The sequence below is a fragment of the Astyanax mexicanus genome, chromosome 4, assembly GCF_023375975.1.
Source record: "Astyanax mexicanus isolate ESR-SI-001 chromosome 4, AstMex3_surface, whole genome shotgun sequence".
Lineage (NCBI taxonomy): Eukaryota > Metazoa > Chordata > Actinopteri > Characiformes > Acestrorhamphidae > Astyanax > Astyanax mexicanus.
In genome coordinates this window covers 12,621,709-12,640,242 of record NC_064411.1, presented here as the reverse complement: position 1 = coordinate 12,640,242, position 18,534 = coordinate 12,621,709, and the positions used below count along the sequence as shown (strand labels likewise).

At 39.8% G+C, this 18,534-nt stretch overlaps 1 protein-coding gene across 2 annotated transcripts; it reads right to left on the bottom strand.

Annotated features, from left to right (window-relative positions):
- Positions 1 to 9,919: 9,919 nt before the first annotated feature.
- Positions 9,920 to 18,325, bottom strand: LOC125801513 (zinc finger protein 239-like). 2 transcript variants are annotated; one of them, XM_049478310.1, is made up of 3 exons: positions 18,249 to 18,325; positions 12,324 to 12,434; positions 9,920 to 12,204 (listed from the first exon to the last, which is right to left on the bottom strand). In XM_049478310.1, the coding sequence occupies exon 3, from the start codon at positions 12,044 to 12,046 to the stop codon at positions 11,345 to 11,347; it is 702 nt and encodes a 233-aa protein (XP_049334267.1). In that variant the 5' UTR covers positions 12,047 to 12,204; positions 12,324 to 12,434; positions 18,249 to 18,325; the 3' UTR covers positions 9,920 to 11,344. The 2 variants fall into 2 exon arrangements, with proteins under 2 accessions (XP_049334267.1, XP_049334268.1); XM_049478311.1 differs by lacking the exon at positions 12,324 to 12,434 and having other exon boundaries at positions 18,249 to 18,322.
- Between the last annotated feature and the right edge of the window lie 209 nt (positions 18,326 to 18,534).

Below are 18,534 nucleotides of genomic sequence, written 5' to 3'. Positions count from 1 at the left end.
TCAGTTTGTTTTATTTTTTTCTTTTAATTACCGTTTTTATTAGTTTCAGTTAAGGGGAACTTTCACTTTCAGTTTTCGTTATTTCGTTCGTTTTCATTAACAGTAATACGTTGTTATATGGTGATTATCAGGCCGTAGCTTTATATAAAATAAAAATAGTATTGAAAAACAGATGAATATTTCCTGGAGCCTGGACTGACCCGAGATTTTCCATTACTTTCCTCGGGCCGGGTCTCGTCCGGGCTGAGAAAAAAAAAAATCAAAGTATCCTGCTATTTAAAAGAATGGAAAATTTAATAAAAATAATAATATAGTTTTGCATACTAGAGTTTAGATTGTCTGCCTGAACCCCTGCGTGAACGCGAGACTGAACCCCAGCGTGAACGCGAGACTGAACGCGAGCTCATCCGCGCGTTTAATGCTCCGCAGCATCTAATAAAAACAGTTTCACAAACAAACTCTGACACTATTTTAACAGTGTTGGTGCAAGCCTGCTATTTGCGCAGGATTTATCATAGGGCCACAAGGGTTAGAAATCACCCTCATTCATTTCCCAGATTATTTCATGCTGGCTGATTTTTTTCTTTGTTTTCTCTCTTTCATGATTGAATATTACAAGGATATTACTTCAGTAGTGAGTGAGGGCAAATACTTAATTCATATTTGCAAACTGTTTCTCATTTTGCACACAATCATACTGTTTCAGGTTTACTAAATAGGTGGACCCAAACCCAGACACCACAGATGCAGAGGGAGTTTCAACCAATCATCTTTAACATAATGTTAAAAAAGTGATTATTATTATCTAGCTAGCTGTTCACATATTCTATTATATTTGGCCTGTAGTCTACTGTAGTTATTAACTATTTTAATTAAAGCTGCATTAGCTAAATTCATTGGCAGGTTATTTAGCAAAAATTTTGCTAACTAAAATCGAATGTCAACAGCTAGCTAGCTAATAATAATTAACTCTCTGACAGTTAATGTGCTCACTTAAACCTATTCAAATATTATGTACAGTTATTTTATGTACTGAATGTATAAAAAGTAGAACTATGTTGGAACTATTGAGAAAATACAGCGCATGTTTTTATTTTAATTTTTTTAGGTAGGCATGTGTCTCCAATAAAGAACTGAAGTTGCTTTATTGCTGGCGCCACAGGGCTAGTGTTGTTTGAGGACCAGCTGATGCAGGTTTGTCTAAAACATTTGTATCAGATAGGTTGTATTGTATATTTTTTAGCTAGATTATGGTGATGTGATTTACAGACATGCGTCAGCAACTACACTCAAACCACTAGATTTTGTTTTGCTATAATGAACCCCGCCTACACCATGCGGGGAGGGGAACTGTGATGATGATACTTGGGGTACAGTTCAGAACAGCTTGGGATGGTTCTCAAGCCAAATCCCCCCAAAAAAGACGAAGTGTGAGGACCGGCAGCCGAATCTGAACTGAAAGTGAGGTAAGCGAAAGTGAGAGTCTGGGGTCTTCAGCAGAACTTCATAAGATCTTGAACGGCGTTTCGGGTGGTTTGAGTGAAAAGTCTTAATAGTAGATGGCATGCAGAGTTAGCATCGTCCTCGTGATACGATTTGAAAACCAGTATAATGTTTGACTGAATGGGGAGTTCGACAGGTTTGTGGCCGGGTGAGTTATCTTCTCTTGACAAGGGAATGTGACAACCATGAAAATCTAAATTAACGTCTAGGGTATGACACTTGCTCCCAACTGGGTTGAAGGCCAATCGGCTGAGATTAGGGGTTGATCTCATGAAGTTTAAGGTGGACTGATTGTCCCTTTTTGGCCTGAAGTCTGTTCTTTACTTTGTCAGGTCCGTTCGCCCCTTCTGGGGCATACGCCCTCAACAAGATTTCGCCAGGCATCCCGATCCTGGGCCTTTGTCCTACTTGACTCCAGGTGTACCACATCCGCTTAAGTCCGCATCCAGATCCCTACGCGACATGTTTCTGGGCCTTCCTCTACTTCTTTCTCCCTGGGTTCCAGGTCAGAGCTTGCTTAGTGATGTTGGAGGCAGGCTTCCGAAGACTGAGTCCGATCCATCTCCAACACCTTTCTGGAACTCTTCTTCTTGTAGGAAGTTGGTTTGTTTCTACCACAGATCCTGATTGCTGATGATGTTTGGCCAGTGGATCTGGAGAATATTGTGCAGACATGAATTAATGAATGTCTGCACTCTCTTTATTGTTGGCACTGTTGTCCTTCAAATTTCTGCTCCGTACAGCAGTACTGATTTGACAGAGTTAAACAGTCTGATCTTGTTTGAAGAGTTAGTTCCCTGGATTTCCACACTTCCACAGTTCATTACGTGGGAACCAATAATGGGCCTGCAACTGATGATGGGTCCTGCATGATGTCGCGTGCAGCTTGGAAGACAGGATTGTTCTGAAATCAAAGAAGAGAAGCCTGAAGTAGAGAGAGTCCAGCTTAGTCCCCAAAAGAGCAACAGGCTGGACCGAAGGTCATCACAGCAGACAGGGGCGCCCGGACGAAGAACGCGGACACTAGAGGGACTTCAACCAGCAGGCGGAGAGAAGTGACGACTGAAGAATTCAGCGCGTTAGTATGGCCGGGCGCAGGGGTCCGCCTCGCTTGCAGGGATTGAGGGAACTGAAAAAAGAACTGAGGAAACAACAGAATCGAGGAATTTGAAAGGAGCCGTCGCGGAATGGATCAAGGGAACAGGGGAACGGATCGAGGGAACAGGGGAACTGGGGAACTGGGGAACTCGGGAACGGAAACTGGGGAACTCGGGAACGGAAACTGGGGAACTCGGGAACGGAAACTGGGGAACTCGGGAACGGAAACTGGGGAACTCGGGAACGGAAACTGGGGAACTCGGGAACGGAAACTGGGGAACTCGGGAACTGGGGAACTCGGAAACTGGGGAACTCGGGAACTGGGGAACTCGGAAACTGGGGAACTCGGAAACTGGGGAACTCGGAAACTGGGGAACTCGGAAACTGGGGAACTCGGGGGAACGAGGGAACTGGGGAACGAGGGAACTGGGGAACGTAACGAGGGAACAGGGGAACGAGGGAACAGGGGAACGAGGGAACAGGGGAACGTAACAAACAGGGGAACGTAACAAACAGGGGAACGTAACAAACAGGGGAACGTAACAAACAGGGGAACGTAACGAGGGAACAGGGGAACTAGGGAACAGGGGAACTAGGGAACGTAACGAGGGAACAGGGGAACGTAACGAGGGAACAGGGGAACGTAACGAGGGAACAGGGGAACGTAACGAGGGAACAGGGGAACTAGGGAACAGGGGGAACAAGGGGAACGAGGGAACAGGGGGAACAAGGGAACAGGGGAACGAGGGAACAGGGGAACGTAACGAGGGAACAGGGGAACGAGGGAACAGGGGAACGTAACGAGGGAACGTAACGAGGGAACTAGGGAACGTAACGAGGGAACTAGGGAACGTAACGAGGGAACTAGGGAAGAGGGGAACGAGGGAACAGGGGAATAAGGGAACTAGGGAACCAAGGAACAAGGGGAACGAGGGAACCAGGGAACAGGGGAACGAAGGAACAGGGGAATGAGGGAACGGGGGAACGAGGGAACCAGGGAACAAGGGGAACCAGGGAACGAGGGAACTAGAACGGGGAAACGGAACGAAGGAACAGTGAAATAGACCAAGGGAAATGGTGAAAAGGATCGAGGGAACAATGAAGAGTGAAATGATTAATTAAATAGAGGAAACAAATTGAATCGAACTGTAAAATAGATCGAGGGAATGATTAATAAATTGAGGGAACGGTGAATAAATAGAGGGAACACAATTAAACTAGCAGGGAAATGGATTGAGGGAATGATTAATAAATCGAGGGGACAATGAAGAGGGAACAATAAATAAAATCCAGTGATGAAATAGATTGAGGGAATGATAAATAAATCGAGGAAACGATTAATAAATTGAGGGAACGATGAGTAAATAGAGGGAACAACAACTTAAATCTAGCTGAGAAGCAGATCGAGGGAATGATTAGTAAATCGAGGGAACGATGAATAAATAGAGGGAACAATAACTTAAATCTAGCGGTGAAACAGATCGAGGAAAAGGTCAATAAATCGAGGGAGCGATGAATAAAAAGAGGGAACAATAACTTAAATCTAACAGTGAAATAGATCTAGGGAATGGTGAAATGGATTAAGGGAACAATTAAATAAATAGAGGGAACAGTAAATTACATAGAGGGAATAATACATAATGCTGAACAGGCAAACAGTTCGACGGAATGCTAGAGAGAACAATAATTAAATAGAGGGAACAATAAATTGATTGAACGAAGGAACAGTGAATTAATTATAGGGAACATTGAATGAATTAAGGGAACAATGAATAGAGAAAATAATAAAATAGAGGAAACCGATATAAATAGAGGGAACAATCGAGTAAATCGAGAACAATAGATCAAATTGAGGAAACCATGTATTAATTTGAGATATTAGATCGGCCTCACCGGCAGGGAGGGAGGGAGGGAGGGTGGTCGCGCTGTCTGGGAACTGATTCGCTGTGTCGAGCAGAATAGCTGGTGCTGGTGCTGAGGCGTAGAATCAGCTAGTCAGGCAGGTTACGTTCTGGGCCGGGCATCAGACGAGCTGTATCGAGTAGTTTAGCTTGCGCTGAATCAAAAGATCCGGTGCTCCGAGCCGGGAACCGACTCGCTGGGTCGAGTAGCTTTAGCTTGCGCTGAATCAAAAGATCCGATGCCCCGAACCGGGAACCGACTAGCTGGGTCGAGTAGCTTTAGCTTGCACTGAATCGAAAGATCCGATGCTCCGAACCGGGAACCGACTTGCTGGGTCGAGTAGCTTTAGCTTGCGCTGAATCGAAAGATCCGATTCTCCGAACCGGGAACCGACTCGCTGCGTCGAGTAGCTTTAGCTTGCGCTGAATCGAAAGATCCGATGCTCCGAACCGGGAACTGACTCGTAGCTTTAGTTAGCGCCGGTGCTGAGGCGTGGAATCAGCGTGTCGATTTGGGCAGGTAACGTGCTGGGCCGGGCATCTGACGAGCTGGATCGAGTAGCTTTAGCTTGCGCTGAATCAAAAGATCCGATGCTCCGAACCGGGAACTGACTCGTAGCTTTAGCTTGCGCCAGTGCTGAGGCGTGGAATCAGAGTGACGAGTCGGGCAGGTAACGTGCTGGGCAGGGTATCAGGTGAGCCGAGTCGAGGAGACCACGGAGCGCAGCCTGGAGTGAGATGAGAGCGGCAGAGGATGAGCGGTCAGAGAACGAGCGGTCAGAGAACAGCTCGAAATCCGAGGCAACCAGATCAAGGCCCAGGACGGCGAGATCAGCAGGTGCTGTCATGCGAGGTCGAAAGTCACGTGCGAGGTCGAAAGTCACGTGCGAGGTCGAAAGTCACGTAGGTGAGGAGCACCTGGGAGGTATATATATATAGGACCAGGGGGAGGAGCTAGGGAACTTGAGGCGTGGTTCATATCCCAAAACTCTGTTAATTCTTAACAACACATATCATGCGGCGCTAAGATTCATTACTGGTACACATCACTGCTCACTCTATGAAAAAGTTGGATGGTCTTCTCTTGCTGTGCGCCGGGAAACACACTGGTTTATTTTTGTTTTAAAAAGAACTTCCTCACCATGTCATCCTTCAAAACATCCCACAAAAACGTATTAAAAATAACACAACCTACCAGACTCACTCTAGTAACTGGACCATCGAGAGTTTTAACTGAACTGGGAAAATCTGCTTTTCGTTACAGTGCACCAGCAAGCTGGAATTCACTACAGGAAACTCTAAAGCTCAGCTCGCTGGTGTCACTAAATCATTTTAAACTTCTAGTCTCTAACCACCTTCAAGGTGATCTTTATGATCTTTGGTATGTTTTCAGTTTCTTTATTTTTTTAGTTAACCTTTTAGTTTTTAATGCTGGTTTGTTTTAGCTATTTTTTCACATTTCTTTTTAGTTTTTCTTTTCTTGTATTATTTTTAGGTATTGCTTATGTAACCCCTATCCCCAGTTAATTGGATGAAATAAGGGCTTGAGTTTTATCTATTCTTTCCCTTCTCTATGTTTGTAGAAACTAAATAAAATAATAGAAAATATAAAACACAATAAAAGGACTATCACACAGGTATATAAAAATAGCCAGTAGTTTACTGAGTGTATCAAAACGGTAGGGCAAAATAAGGCTTAGAATCGAGTGTCCTTTTTCGCACTTTAACAAAAAGTACATAAATAGCAGGCTTCAATCAACAATAGTTATATCTTTTCAAGACAGAGCAGTTTAGTAACTTTTTTAGATGCAATAGTAAAAATTTTGTGTGTAAATACCCATATGTAAATTTAAGACACAAATAAGAAAGTTATATTTTAAAAACAGTACCCCAATTATTTAAATTACTATTAATTATTTAAATAAACAATTATTTTAATGATTACTATTCCTCAGGCTTATGTTTTAGGATTAGATCTTATTTTAGAATTAGTAACTTAGACTTTAGCTGTAGGATTGCTTTTAGGTTAAATAAAACGCTCCAGCTGTAGCTTCTATACTGAAATCAACCCACTCCAAGCTTGTGTAGTGCAGTAAGGTTGTGGGCTCATTCATTCCCTCTGATGGTGTTCTTCTTTGTCTATAGTTCAGTCCGATTAAAAATCTGTTCCCATAGAGGGATATTTGGTTGTTGTATTACTCAAGTTTTATGCTCTCTTATCTTTTCCTTATTGAATATTATATGTTTTTAATCTCCAAAATTTACTAAGAATATCCAAATCATGTAGTTTCTTAATTGTTTTTATCCACTACAAACTATTATCTTTGTATTGCTTCACCTCTATATTTACTCATCTGTTTGTTTTAATAAACGGCTTTTAGATTATATACCCCTTTTTTCTTACTTTCAGAACTACACTGTCAGTTATATATTTAAACCCTTAATCAGAAATGTACCTTTTAAAGTTAGTTTGTAAAATAAAATACCATCTTAAATTAAATATGTGGGCCCACTCTAAAGAATACACTCATAAAGAACAGAATTATAGATGAAATGAACAGAACTAAACGGTGCAGGTCTGGTTCAGAGCTTAATGTCCGCTTTACTCTAACGAGCAGAAATAAGAGGCTGCGTCCGAAATCGCGTACTTCCATACTAAACAGTATGCAAAAGCAGTATGCGAGATCGGGTAGTGTGTCCGAATGCGCAGTAGGCGAGTTTGAGTACGCGAAAAGTTCCCGGATGACGTACTGCACCGGGAGACATTTTTAAGTATACAAGCCCAGCACACTTCACCCGCTAATATTTCCCACAATCCACCGGGAGCCGCGCTGAGCTGAGTGACCCGTCAGTGAGCGGCGGAGCGGTGGAGGAGAGGAGAGCAGTGGAGAGAGAGAGAAGTTTATGAGGTGAGGAGATTCAGATATATAAACTGTTTTGGTTGTTTGTGATATCAGGCTGTAAATGAGAGATTTATGAGGGTTAGTTTGAGTTAAAGTAGCGAGTTATAGGGGTGTGGGTTTGTTATTAATGCTGTTGCAGACAGAATATCTTTATTTTCGTATCTGAACTGCTTTACTGAGCAGCGTTAGCCCTGTGCTACTGAGATCAGTTAGCTTAGCTAGAGTTATTAAACTTATCACAACTCTTTATTAATCTTCTGTTCTGCAGCACCAGCGTTTACTAACTCACTACAGCCCTGTATACTGCTGCAGTGCTGAAGAGCTGGGGCAGTTTTAACTTAATACTTACTGATCAGTCTGTATAAACTCATCTGAGAAAAAAGGCTGCTGATATCAGAGAGGCTTTTCAACAGACAGACAGACTGGTTGCCAAAAATCACATTAATAAATTATAACCCAAATCTGACCATTTTATTTAGTTTTATTAAATAGCTAGCTAACCAGCCAGGATGGTAAGACTTTTATGTTGTTCAGAATTTATATTATATTTGTTTAATGACCAAGCTAAACTGTTTTAATCTGTGTGTGTTTCAGATTCAACTATCCTTCCTACTCGAGAGGATGAAGATGAAGAGAGGGAGAAAAATGAACAACGAATAAAAAAAATAAATAAAGCTACTTAAAAGACTTGTCATTCTTGTATTTTGTGGGAAATGTATTTGTGTAAATATGCAAGTGAGGGAAAAATTATATTAAATAAAATAACTAAAATATTTTTTTTAATTTACATTTTATTGCCAAATATGATCCCCAGTTTTCCCGAAACTGACTGGTTCTAGCATATTTTATTTACATCAGTAATGCATATATGTTGCCTTTATGTTTAATGCAGTCAGTAAAAGATAATGTATAACAATAACGATCATGTGTTTAAATATTTATGCTAGAAAAGGAAATTCTGAGGTGAAATGGAAAGGCAGGAATTAATTAACATTTTGGTATTTATATTTGAAACTTTTTGATAATTGTTTTGTTGCATAAGCAAGTATTATTAATATACTTCATGAATATTAAACAGTCTGTTCATATTTATTATTAAATATTTCATATTTGAGGAAATATTAATTTTAAGTTTTATTTACAGTCAGTGTTTATTAAATAGGACAGTTTGGGGGTTTATTTATTAATAAGAGCTGATTAATGAGGGGATTTTAATGAAATTAATTAGGGTAAAGCTCTGTAAAGTGTGCCGCTGGTTAGGAGGGGTGAGAGGTGAAAGGGCGTCAGAGGTAAGATGGTGGATGTAGTGCGTCCGAGGCTGCGTGCGTACTGCGGTCTGGCGTACTGAAAAAGCGTACTGCTTTGCTCGACAAGCAGTGCGTACTCACCCCAATCCAGTACGTACTGCTTAAGTACGCGATTTCGGACGCAGCCAGAGTTTCAGATTTACCTCAGATTCAGTGAATATGAGCGGGAGCAGAGCGCGGGGTCCTGCAGCACGGAGCGTTTTCCCTCAGAGGAACTCTGATCCACGCGGGGACTCAGAGCGCTCTCTGGTTAGCAGTGTTAGCGGTCCTGGTGTTCAGTGGAGGCGGAGAGAGCGCGAGTCAGTCCGGGGAACAGTCTGTCGGAGCGGCGCTGCAGCGGAGAGTTCACGGCTAGCGCAGAGCAGCTAATACACGAGCTAGCTAAACACAGCTAGCCGAGCTGGCTAAGCTAACAGTGCTAACAGAACTTTACTTATAGAGAGATTATCCCAGCTTTATCCACCAGCACACTCTCAGTATGGACTTCAGTGTCCTTAAAATGACCGGTTAGTTTAATTAATACTGATTATTAGTGAATTTAGTTCAGCCTGTGAGGAACTTTTTCCTCCTCGCCTCTCCCGCGCTGCTACTCCCGCATCTCCGCTGTTCTCTCGTCCCGTGGGCGGGCCCGTTCCAATCCTCTACTCCACCCTCACCTGTGCACTTCTCCCTCAGTAGCTCCCTTAATCACTTTTAAGTGACCTTCTTGCAAAAACACAGAAAATAAATGAAATATGTAATCTGTACGGCTTTTGTTTTCTTTTTAAACTATTTACACAAACACAATGACTATTTTGAGCCTGTACTTTTTTTAAACCACTACTATGAATTTATATGATTTTATTTATTATTGTATTTATTAGCATATCTATTTTAGAACTAGGGAGTTGTACATTTTTTACCCGGGGCTACATGAGGAATATGCGAGAGGCGCGTATCTCATAGTGAGATACCGAATGAATGCTTGAAAGAGAACACAAATTACATTTAGGAAAAAATAAATTGCAAGAAATAAAACAAATTTACCGGATGTGAAACACTGTTACTAGAACTGAAACACTTACATTGGTCAGTAAAACAACAAATGTTTTATTTGGATATTTAGCTAAGCTAGCTATCAATAATAATGGTCAGTAAAACAGGAAATACTTTGTTTGGACATTTAGCTAGGCTAGATACAGATAAAAAATGGTCAATAAGTCAAATGTAGATTTTGGTAATTAAGTGTAATTGGTAAATGGCTATGCTCTTCAAAAAACAGAACAACACAAACCACAAGCATTCACAATTACAAAAAACATATGAATACACACTAAACACACATGCTACTCTACCATTGGAAGTAATTGTATATCTAACCCTTTAAAGCCTGAACCATTAAATCAATTTCTTTCTGAAATTCAATGTGAAAATGCCTAATATGTTTCATTTGAACCCAAATCCATTTCACACTGTATTTAACAAATAATAACATAAAAAATCTCAGGCCTATAGGTTTCATGTCAAACATATGTTGAGAAAACACAATGAGATTGCAGATCTGCAATATAAAAGCCGTTTATAAAACCACAGAGATGAGTAAATATAGAGGTGAAGCAATACAAACATAATTGTTGGTACTGGAAAAAAAACTATTAAGAAACTTTATGATTTAGATATTCTTAGTAAATTTGGAGGATAAAAAAACTTCAGCAACATATAATACTCAATAAGGGAATGATTAGAGAGTATAAAACTTGAGTATTAAAACACTACCAAATATCCCTCTATATCCCTCTATGCTAACAGATTTTAAATCAGACTGAACCATAGACAAATGAGAACACCATCAGAGGGAGTGAATGAGCCTGCAACCTTACTGCGCTACACAAGCCTGGAGTGGGTTGATTTCAGTATGGGAACTACAGCTGGAGCATTTTAATTAACCTCTGGAAAGGATTTTGTTGGCCTCTCTGCGGGGTCTGGATGCTCCTCCGGTCAACACGAAAGTACCTGGCACAGTGTCGTCTCTCTGTGGCTCTGGGTCTCACTTCTGGGAGCAAACTCTCTGGAGTTCCTCAGGTGGTGTTTCTCCTTTCATACAGAGGGGCCTGTCGGTTAATAGCATTAAGCTACACTATGCTAATCTTGGGGAACTAACACAGAGTAAAAACAGAGGTATTAGAAATTAATGGAAATAATAAAGTCTGTATATACTAGAAAAAAGATTAAATGCATTCAAAACCTTCTAAGCACAAGCACTGAAATGTTTACAGAAAATTAAGAATCGTACTCTACTCCTAACAACTACGACATCTAAATTTTAAAGACTAAGTTATGCTAATCTAACATCTGGAGCAAGCTCTGGCAGTGCCCTCGCTTGAACGACCTTCCCTTCTTCAGAACTAAACTCATAACATAACTACCCTTAAAACTGAGCTCTGTCTCACGAAGAATGTCCTGGAATATCAAACATACGAGAAAACATAACATTAAATTCTATGAACATCATCCATGAATAAGAGTCATTTTGCTGAACCTGTAAAATCCATTGTTAAATTCAGTTCATGTTTGTTTCTGGTGGAACGTGTCCCAAGTGACAAGATGAAACATTTGTGCAGGATAAGGTGTTCTGTCTAAAAGATTCGCACTTTTAATTGCCTTTAAACAGATTTGACACCGTTTTCTCTCCTGTGTGAATGCTCTGGTGTTTTTTGAGATTACTGTGATGATTAAAATTCCTCCCACAGTCTGAGCAGTAATACGGTTTCTCTCCTGTGTGAATGCGCTGGTGCAGTGTTAGATGACCGTGTTGAGTAAAACTCATCCCACACTCTGAGCAGTAATATGGTTTCTCTCCTGTGTGAATGCGTTGGTGTATTTTGAGATTACCCTGTACAGTAAAACTCGTCCCGCAGTCTGAGCACTGATACGGTTTCTCTCCTGTGTGAATGCGCTGATGCAGTTTTAGAGTCCCCAGTCTATTAAAACTCGATCCACAGTCTGAGCATTGATACGGTTTCTCTCCTGTGTGAATGCGTTGGTGTCGTTTGAAATGACCCTCTTGATTAAAGCTGTTCCCACAGTCTGAGCAGTGATACGGTTTTACTCCTGAGTGAATGCGCTGGTGTCGTTTGAGATTACTCTGTTCAATAAAACTCTTCCCACAATCTGAGCAGTGATACGGTTTCTCTCCTGTGTGAATGCGCTGGTGTTTTTTTAGATCGCTCTCTTTAATAAAACTCTTCCCACAATCTGAGCAGTGATACGGTTTCTCTCCTGTGTGAATGCGCTGGTGTTTTTTGAGATCACTCTGTTTAGTAAAACTCTTGACAGAGTGCTGATGATTCTCCATGTCAGGACTTTGCTTTATTTGTCTGCATCAAACAATTTCTGCGTGTTCTGGAGATTCTTCAGGATTGCTTGTGCTTCACCTCTTTCAGCAGTTTAACTTTGATCTTGGGATAAATATCCTGGTTGTTGGTGATGAATTTCAGGAGAATATTTTCACTTCTGGAAAAAAGAGAAAAATGCCAGTGAATATTAAAATAAAAGCAGGTAATTTAACTGAACAGAACTGCTTACATCAGTTAAACTATACAGATAAAACTACAGGGACATCTTCATATTACCATAAAAGGGGGATGCTGGTGGTCTTCCAGCCACCTGTTTAGTGCCATTATAAGGACTTCCCACTGTTCAGACACTCTTAATTCCGTTCTGGTCTCACTAGAAACTGAGAACTTAAAGAAAGAAAGAAAGAAAGAAACAGTGATGTTACCCCTAAATCTTAAGCTTTGAGGCATGTGCTGAAAAAACAACACGCAATAGTTCGAATCACGATGCTTGATTCGTTCTACATTGATCACGTGACCAATGATGTCCAAAGCCTTTTCCTTTACACTAATTTATAAAAGATCCCATACATATTAACTAAACCTGATGTGGTGGAAAATAATAACAGTTCATTATTTTCCACCACATTAGGTTCAGGCTAATAGTGATAGGCACTCCTGAGTTCAAGACGTGCTTTTTTTGTATATATAGATAAAATCCTTTAAATAAAGAAAACACAAATGAAAATTGGTTGAGAAATGTGTAATTGTGATTTTTACCCAGGAAAACTGCAGCTCCACATCAATGGCTTAACTGATTTGTTTACTAAATCAATATTGCGGACGTGGTGGCGTATCACAGCATCGGGTCGAAGCCCAACTTCACCTGCAGAGCCAGAGAGCAGCAGAAGCTCTACACCAGCAGATTCAGAGCAGCAGCTCCAAGACCTGCTGCAGTTTTACAGAAGCTAGCGTTACCCACAGTTTCATCAACTCTAAATATTACTAAATTACTATATTACTAAATATTACTAAAATGCAAAATGCATCTTTTTTATTTTATATTACCTTTCTCTATCTAATGAATTAACATTTTCCCTGAATTTTCCATTCCACCTTAAATATCATAATTTCTTATTAGTTGTTGTGGAAATGTAGCTATACGTTTAGTGAATAAAAACTTCAACATTTCACATGTAGTGTTTTCTTTTTCCTGAGCATGTAATATTATTTGCAGTGAGGCCGGTTTGGAACGTATATGCTTTAGAGAGAGAGAGACCTCTCGACCCACTCTCATGTTTTTACGTTCTAGAAATGAGATCATGTTACGTTCTCCCTCTTCAGAACAAAGTAAAAAAGCCTGTGTCTAAAAGGTCTCTGTGTAAAAAGTCTCTGTGTAAAAAGTCTGTGATTTGTCTTTAGATGTGGGAGGGAGTCAGACTTAAGTCTGTTATGTCTTGTAGTTATGTAGTTGTACAGACAGCATAACACAGACTACACTACAACATCACCAGACTGAAAGAGTTTTCACCTGTTTAAATACTTTGATTTGATTTGAAGATATTTAGATACTTTGAATGATCCTCTGTGAAGAATAATAAAAATCCAAATCGTGATCTGACCGGAGATCTACAGCCAGTGTCATATCTCTGATAGTCTCCTCCCATTCTGTGCTGCTGTGCTGTGAGTTCAGTTCAGTGCGCTGTAGCATTAGCTAAACGCTAGCATTATTCTAATTACTACACTTAAACAATCTCGTAATTCAGAGGATCCAGTGATTAGTGTTGCCAACTCCTCAGTAAGGAAAGTAGCTATTGGCTGTCCTAAAAGTCGCTAGAAGTCGCTAAATGACGTCATCACCTGATTTGCATAATACATGTTTTTGAAGCTGTAAAGGATTAACGTTGTGGGAGAGAAAAAAGTGATTAGAAATTAATTATTACTCCGTGAAAAAGTGCTGTTTTAAGCAAATATAAGCATTTTTGAGAAAAGTTACTGGAAAAATGAGCTCTTATATCAGTTCTAGTCACACTTCTGTGCATTTTTATCGGGTACTGAAGCATATTTTGCCTAATAATTAATTATTTCTGCCCCGGTCGGGTTATCAGCTCTGAGGTACAGCCGTTTCGGCGCCAAAACACTACATGTGACTGAGCCTGAAAATGTGTGTTCATGTGCTGTATTTTCTTTTGTTTCATATTTTATAGATATATGTGCAGTTTCAGATACTTAATAATCGTCTGGGATTGTTTTTATTGTGTATGTGCAGGTATGTTGTGGTTCTGTTTATTTAATTAATGTAAAGTTTCTGTTCTGGAGCACATATCTTCAGCTCTTACCACGTTTAACCACGAACAATCTAGAAAAATGGGCTGAAGAGGGATGTTTGGCTGAAGAGGGATGTTTGTGTGTATTTATAGCGCTCCAAAGGAGCTTGAATGCAGCGCAGGAGATGTATATGCAGTTGCAGACACTTAATAATCTGCTGGGATATTTTTTTGTGTAAATGTGTAGAGAGAATAAAGGCAAGAGGAGAGAATGAGACCTGCCTCTCCGTGTGCTCTATAACAAGCATACTTACAGACGAGCTGTTACATTTGGCTTGAGAAATATTTGGCATTATGAAGTAAAAGTAAATTGTGAAATTATTATTACGGAGCTCCTCAGCTCTGCTTACCTCCTGCACTGCATTCAAGCTCCTCTGGAGCTATGGGGGCGCGGAGGGATAATAAATAAAAGCACGCAGTTCTCTTGTTGGTGCAGGGAATTGTAGTTCAAAATAAAATCACAGAAAAATAATGACCTTTTTACTGTTGCAACACATCAACCAACCTCCAACAGGAGTGTAACACATAACAAGAGTCTCTTTTGTTCACTAAAGGTTAAAATAATTATAATAATTTGTAAGAATTCATATTATTTGATGTACTTCTTTTTCAATTATTTTTGTAGTCTTTTTAACTCTGTTAACTCTGTCCAAAGCCTTTTCCTTTACACTAATTTATAAAAGATCCCATACATATTAACTAAGCCTGATGTGGTGGAAAATAATAACAGTTCATTATTTTCCACCACATTAGGTTCAGGCTAATAGTGATAGGCACTCCTGAGTTCAAGACGTGCTTTTTTTTTGTATATGTAGATAAAATCCTTTAAATAAAAAACACAAATGAAAATTGGTTGAGAAATGTGTAATTGTGATTTTTACCCAGGAAAACTGCAGCTCCACATCAATGGCTTAACTGATTTGTTTACTAAATCAATATTGCAGACGTGGTGGCAAATCACAGCATTAGGTCGAAGCCCAACTTCACCTGCAGAGCCAGAGAGCAGCAGAAGCTCTACACCAGTAGATTCAGAGCAGCAGCTCCAAGACCTGCTGCAGTTTTACAGAAGCTAGCGTTACCCACAATTTCATCAACTCTAAATATTACTAAATTACTATATTACTAAATATTACTAAATATTACTAAAATGCAAAATGCATCTTTTTTTATATTACCTTTCTCTATCTAATGAATTAACATTTTCCCTGAATTTTCCATTCCACCTTAAATATCGTAATTTCTTATTAGTTGTCCTGGAAATGTAGCTATACGTTTAGTGAATAAAAACTTCAACATTTCACATGTAGTGTTTTCTTTTTCCTGAGCATGTAATATTATTTGCAGTGAGGCCGGTTTGGAACGTATATGCTTTAGAGAGAGAGAGACCTCTCGACCCACTCTCATGTTTTTACGTTCTAGAAATGAGATCATGTTACGTTCTCCCTCTTCAGAACAAAGTAAAAAGCCTGTGTCTAAAAAGTCTCTGTGTAAAAAGTCTGTGATTTGTCTTTAGATGTGGGAGGGAGTCAGACTTAAGTCTGTTATGTCTTGTAATCGTGTAGTTGTACAGACAGCATAACACAGACTACACTACAACATCACCAGACTGAAAGAGTTTTCACCTGTTTAAATACTTTGATTTGATTTGAAGATATTTTGATACTTTGAATGATCCTCTGTGAAGAATAATAAAAATCCAAATCGTGATCTGACCGGAGATCTACAGCCAGTGTCATATCTCTGATAGTCTCCTCCCATTCTGTGCTGCTGTGCTGTGAGGTCAGTTCAGTGCGCTATAGCATTAGCTAAACGCTAGCATTATTCTAATTACTACACTTAAACAATCTCGTAATTCAGAGGATCCAGTGATTAGTGTTGCCAACTCCTCAGTAAGGAAAGTAGCTATTGGCTGTCCTAAAAGTCGCAAGAAGTCGCTAAATGACGTCATCACCTGATTTGCATAATACATGTTTTTGAAGCTGTAAAGGATTAACGTTGTGGGAGAGAAAAAAGTGAATATAAATTAATTATTACTCCGTGAAAAAGGGCTGTTTTAAGTAACTATAAGTATTTTTGAGAAAAGTTACTGCGAAAATGAGCTCTTCCATCAGTTCTAGTCACTCTTCTGTGCATTTTTATCGGGTATTGAAGCATATTTTGCCTAATAATTAATTATTTCTGCCCCGGTCGGGTTATCAGCTCTGAGGTACAGCCGTTTCAGCGCCAAAACACTACATGTGACTGAGCCTGAAAATGTGTGTTCATGTGCTGTATTTTCTTCTGTTTCATATTTTATAGATATATGTGCAGTTTCAGATACTTAATAATCGTCTGGGATTGTTTTTATTGTGTATGTGCAGGTATGTTGTGGTTCTGTTTATTTAATTAATGTAAAGTTTCTGTTCTGGAGCACATATCTTCAGCTCTTACCACGTTTAACCACGAACAATCTAGAAAAATGGGCTGAAGAGGGATGTTTGGCTGAAGAGGGATGTTTGTGTGTATTTATAGCGCTCCAGAGGAGCTTGAATGCAGAGCAGGAGATGTATATGCAGTTGCAGACACTTAATAATCTGCTGGGTTATTTTTTGGTGTAAATGTGTAGAGAGAATAAAGGCAAGAGGAGAGAATGAGACCTGCCTCTCCGTGTGCTCTATAACAAGCATACTAGAGCAGCAGACAAGCTGCTACATTTGGCTTGAGAAATATTTGGCATTATGAGGTAAAAGTAAATTGTACAATTATTATTACGGAGCTCCTCAGCTCTGCTTACCTCCTGCACTGCATTCAAGCTCCTCTGGAGCTATGGGGGCGCGGAGGGATAATAAATAAAAGCACGCAGTTCTCTTGTTGGTGCAGGGAATTGTAGTTCAAAATAAAATCACAGAAAAATAATGACCTTTATACTGTTACAACACATCAAACAACCTCCAACAGGAGTGTAACACATAACAAGAGTCTATTTTGTTCACTAAAGGTTAAAATAATTATAATAATTTGTAAGAATTCATATTTTTCATCATTTTATGTAGTTCTTTTTCAATTATTTTTGTAGTCTTTTTGACTCTGTTACACAAATGTTAGTTTCTTCTAATCTGTTTCTTCTCAGTTTTATCCATTCTGTTAAATTGTGTATTTTTGTCAAGTTGCTCAAAGTGTGATTCCTTTTCTTCTTCTTCTTCTTTTTCTTCTTCTTACTATTATTATTATCATTATTATCAAATTCATGTTTTATACAGCTGGATACTGTATTCCACAGTAATGGTTTAACTGGGATTTCTTAAAAACAGCAGGGCTAAAGATTTTTTAATTTGGTAACATTTACGTTTATTATTACAGTGAAAAAGCAAGTTATCTGTTAAATCAGTAAGACAATTAACATTACTTTGTAAAATACCACTTCTTACCTGAACGTCTTCTCGCTATAATCACTAAAATAACTAATTATTTAATTCTTACACTTAATATTGTACAAGCTGACTTTTATTTTGATGGGAAAGTCACATGACTTGCCAGCAACTGTTGTGGTGGAACCGGTTTTAGTAGAAGGAAATTTAAAACTAAACTAAAGTAACTTAGAAATGAGTAGAGACTGATCACACTAACTGAAGAAGGAATTTCCACAGAACTGATTTCTACGTTAACTCTGGAGGCTCCGTTATCCTGTGTATGATCTGTAAAGCCCCCCATCCCCAGCTCCGCGACCCCCTACTCAAACCCCCCTCCTGAGTCTGTGGGTCAGAGTCAGACTGCTGAGCAGAGCTAGGAGAAGATCCAGTGCTGGTGGTGTAAATGCTGCACATGCTGAAGGTGGTGAAGGTGGTGTTGATGTGGGTGTAGGAGTGAATGTAGAACAGCGTGTTGAAGAGAGAGAGAGAGAGAAACTTCTCCATACCTTCTGTAGTTCAGCTGATCCTGCTCTTAATCCGGCGCTGCAGCTACAGACCCCGGAAGCTCAGCCTCATCCGGGTTATGTAGAGCCCCGCCCCCTCCCCCGCTATATCACAGTGTACCCCATCACCGCTAGAGGGAGCCCGCGAGGGAGTCCTCAAAGCATGGAGCTGAATGGAGCTAAACAGCTAAAACTCTCATTTAAAACACTGAATAACTACTTCTCTGGGGTTTTCCTTTAATTTTACAAAGTAGAACAAAGTATTTCACTAAAATAGAAAAGAAAACGT

Excerpts from the sequence above, each read along its gene's own strand:
- LOC125801513 (XM_049478310.1), bottom strand. The coding sequence starts at position 12,046 with ATGGAGAATCATCAGCACTCTGTCAAGAGTTTTACTAAACAGAGTGAT.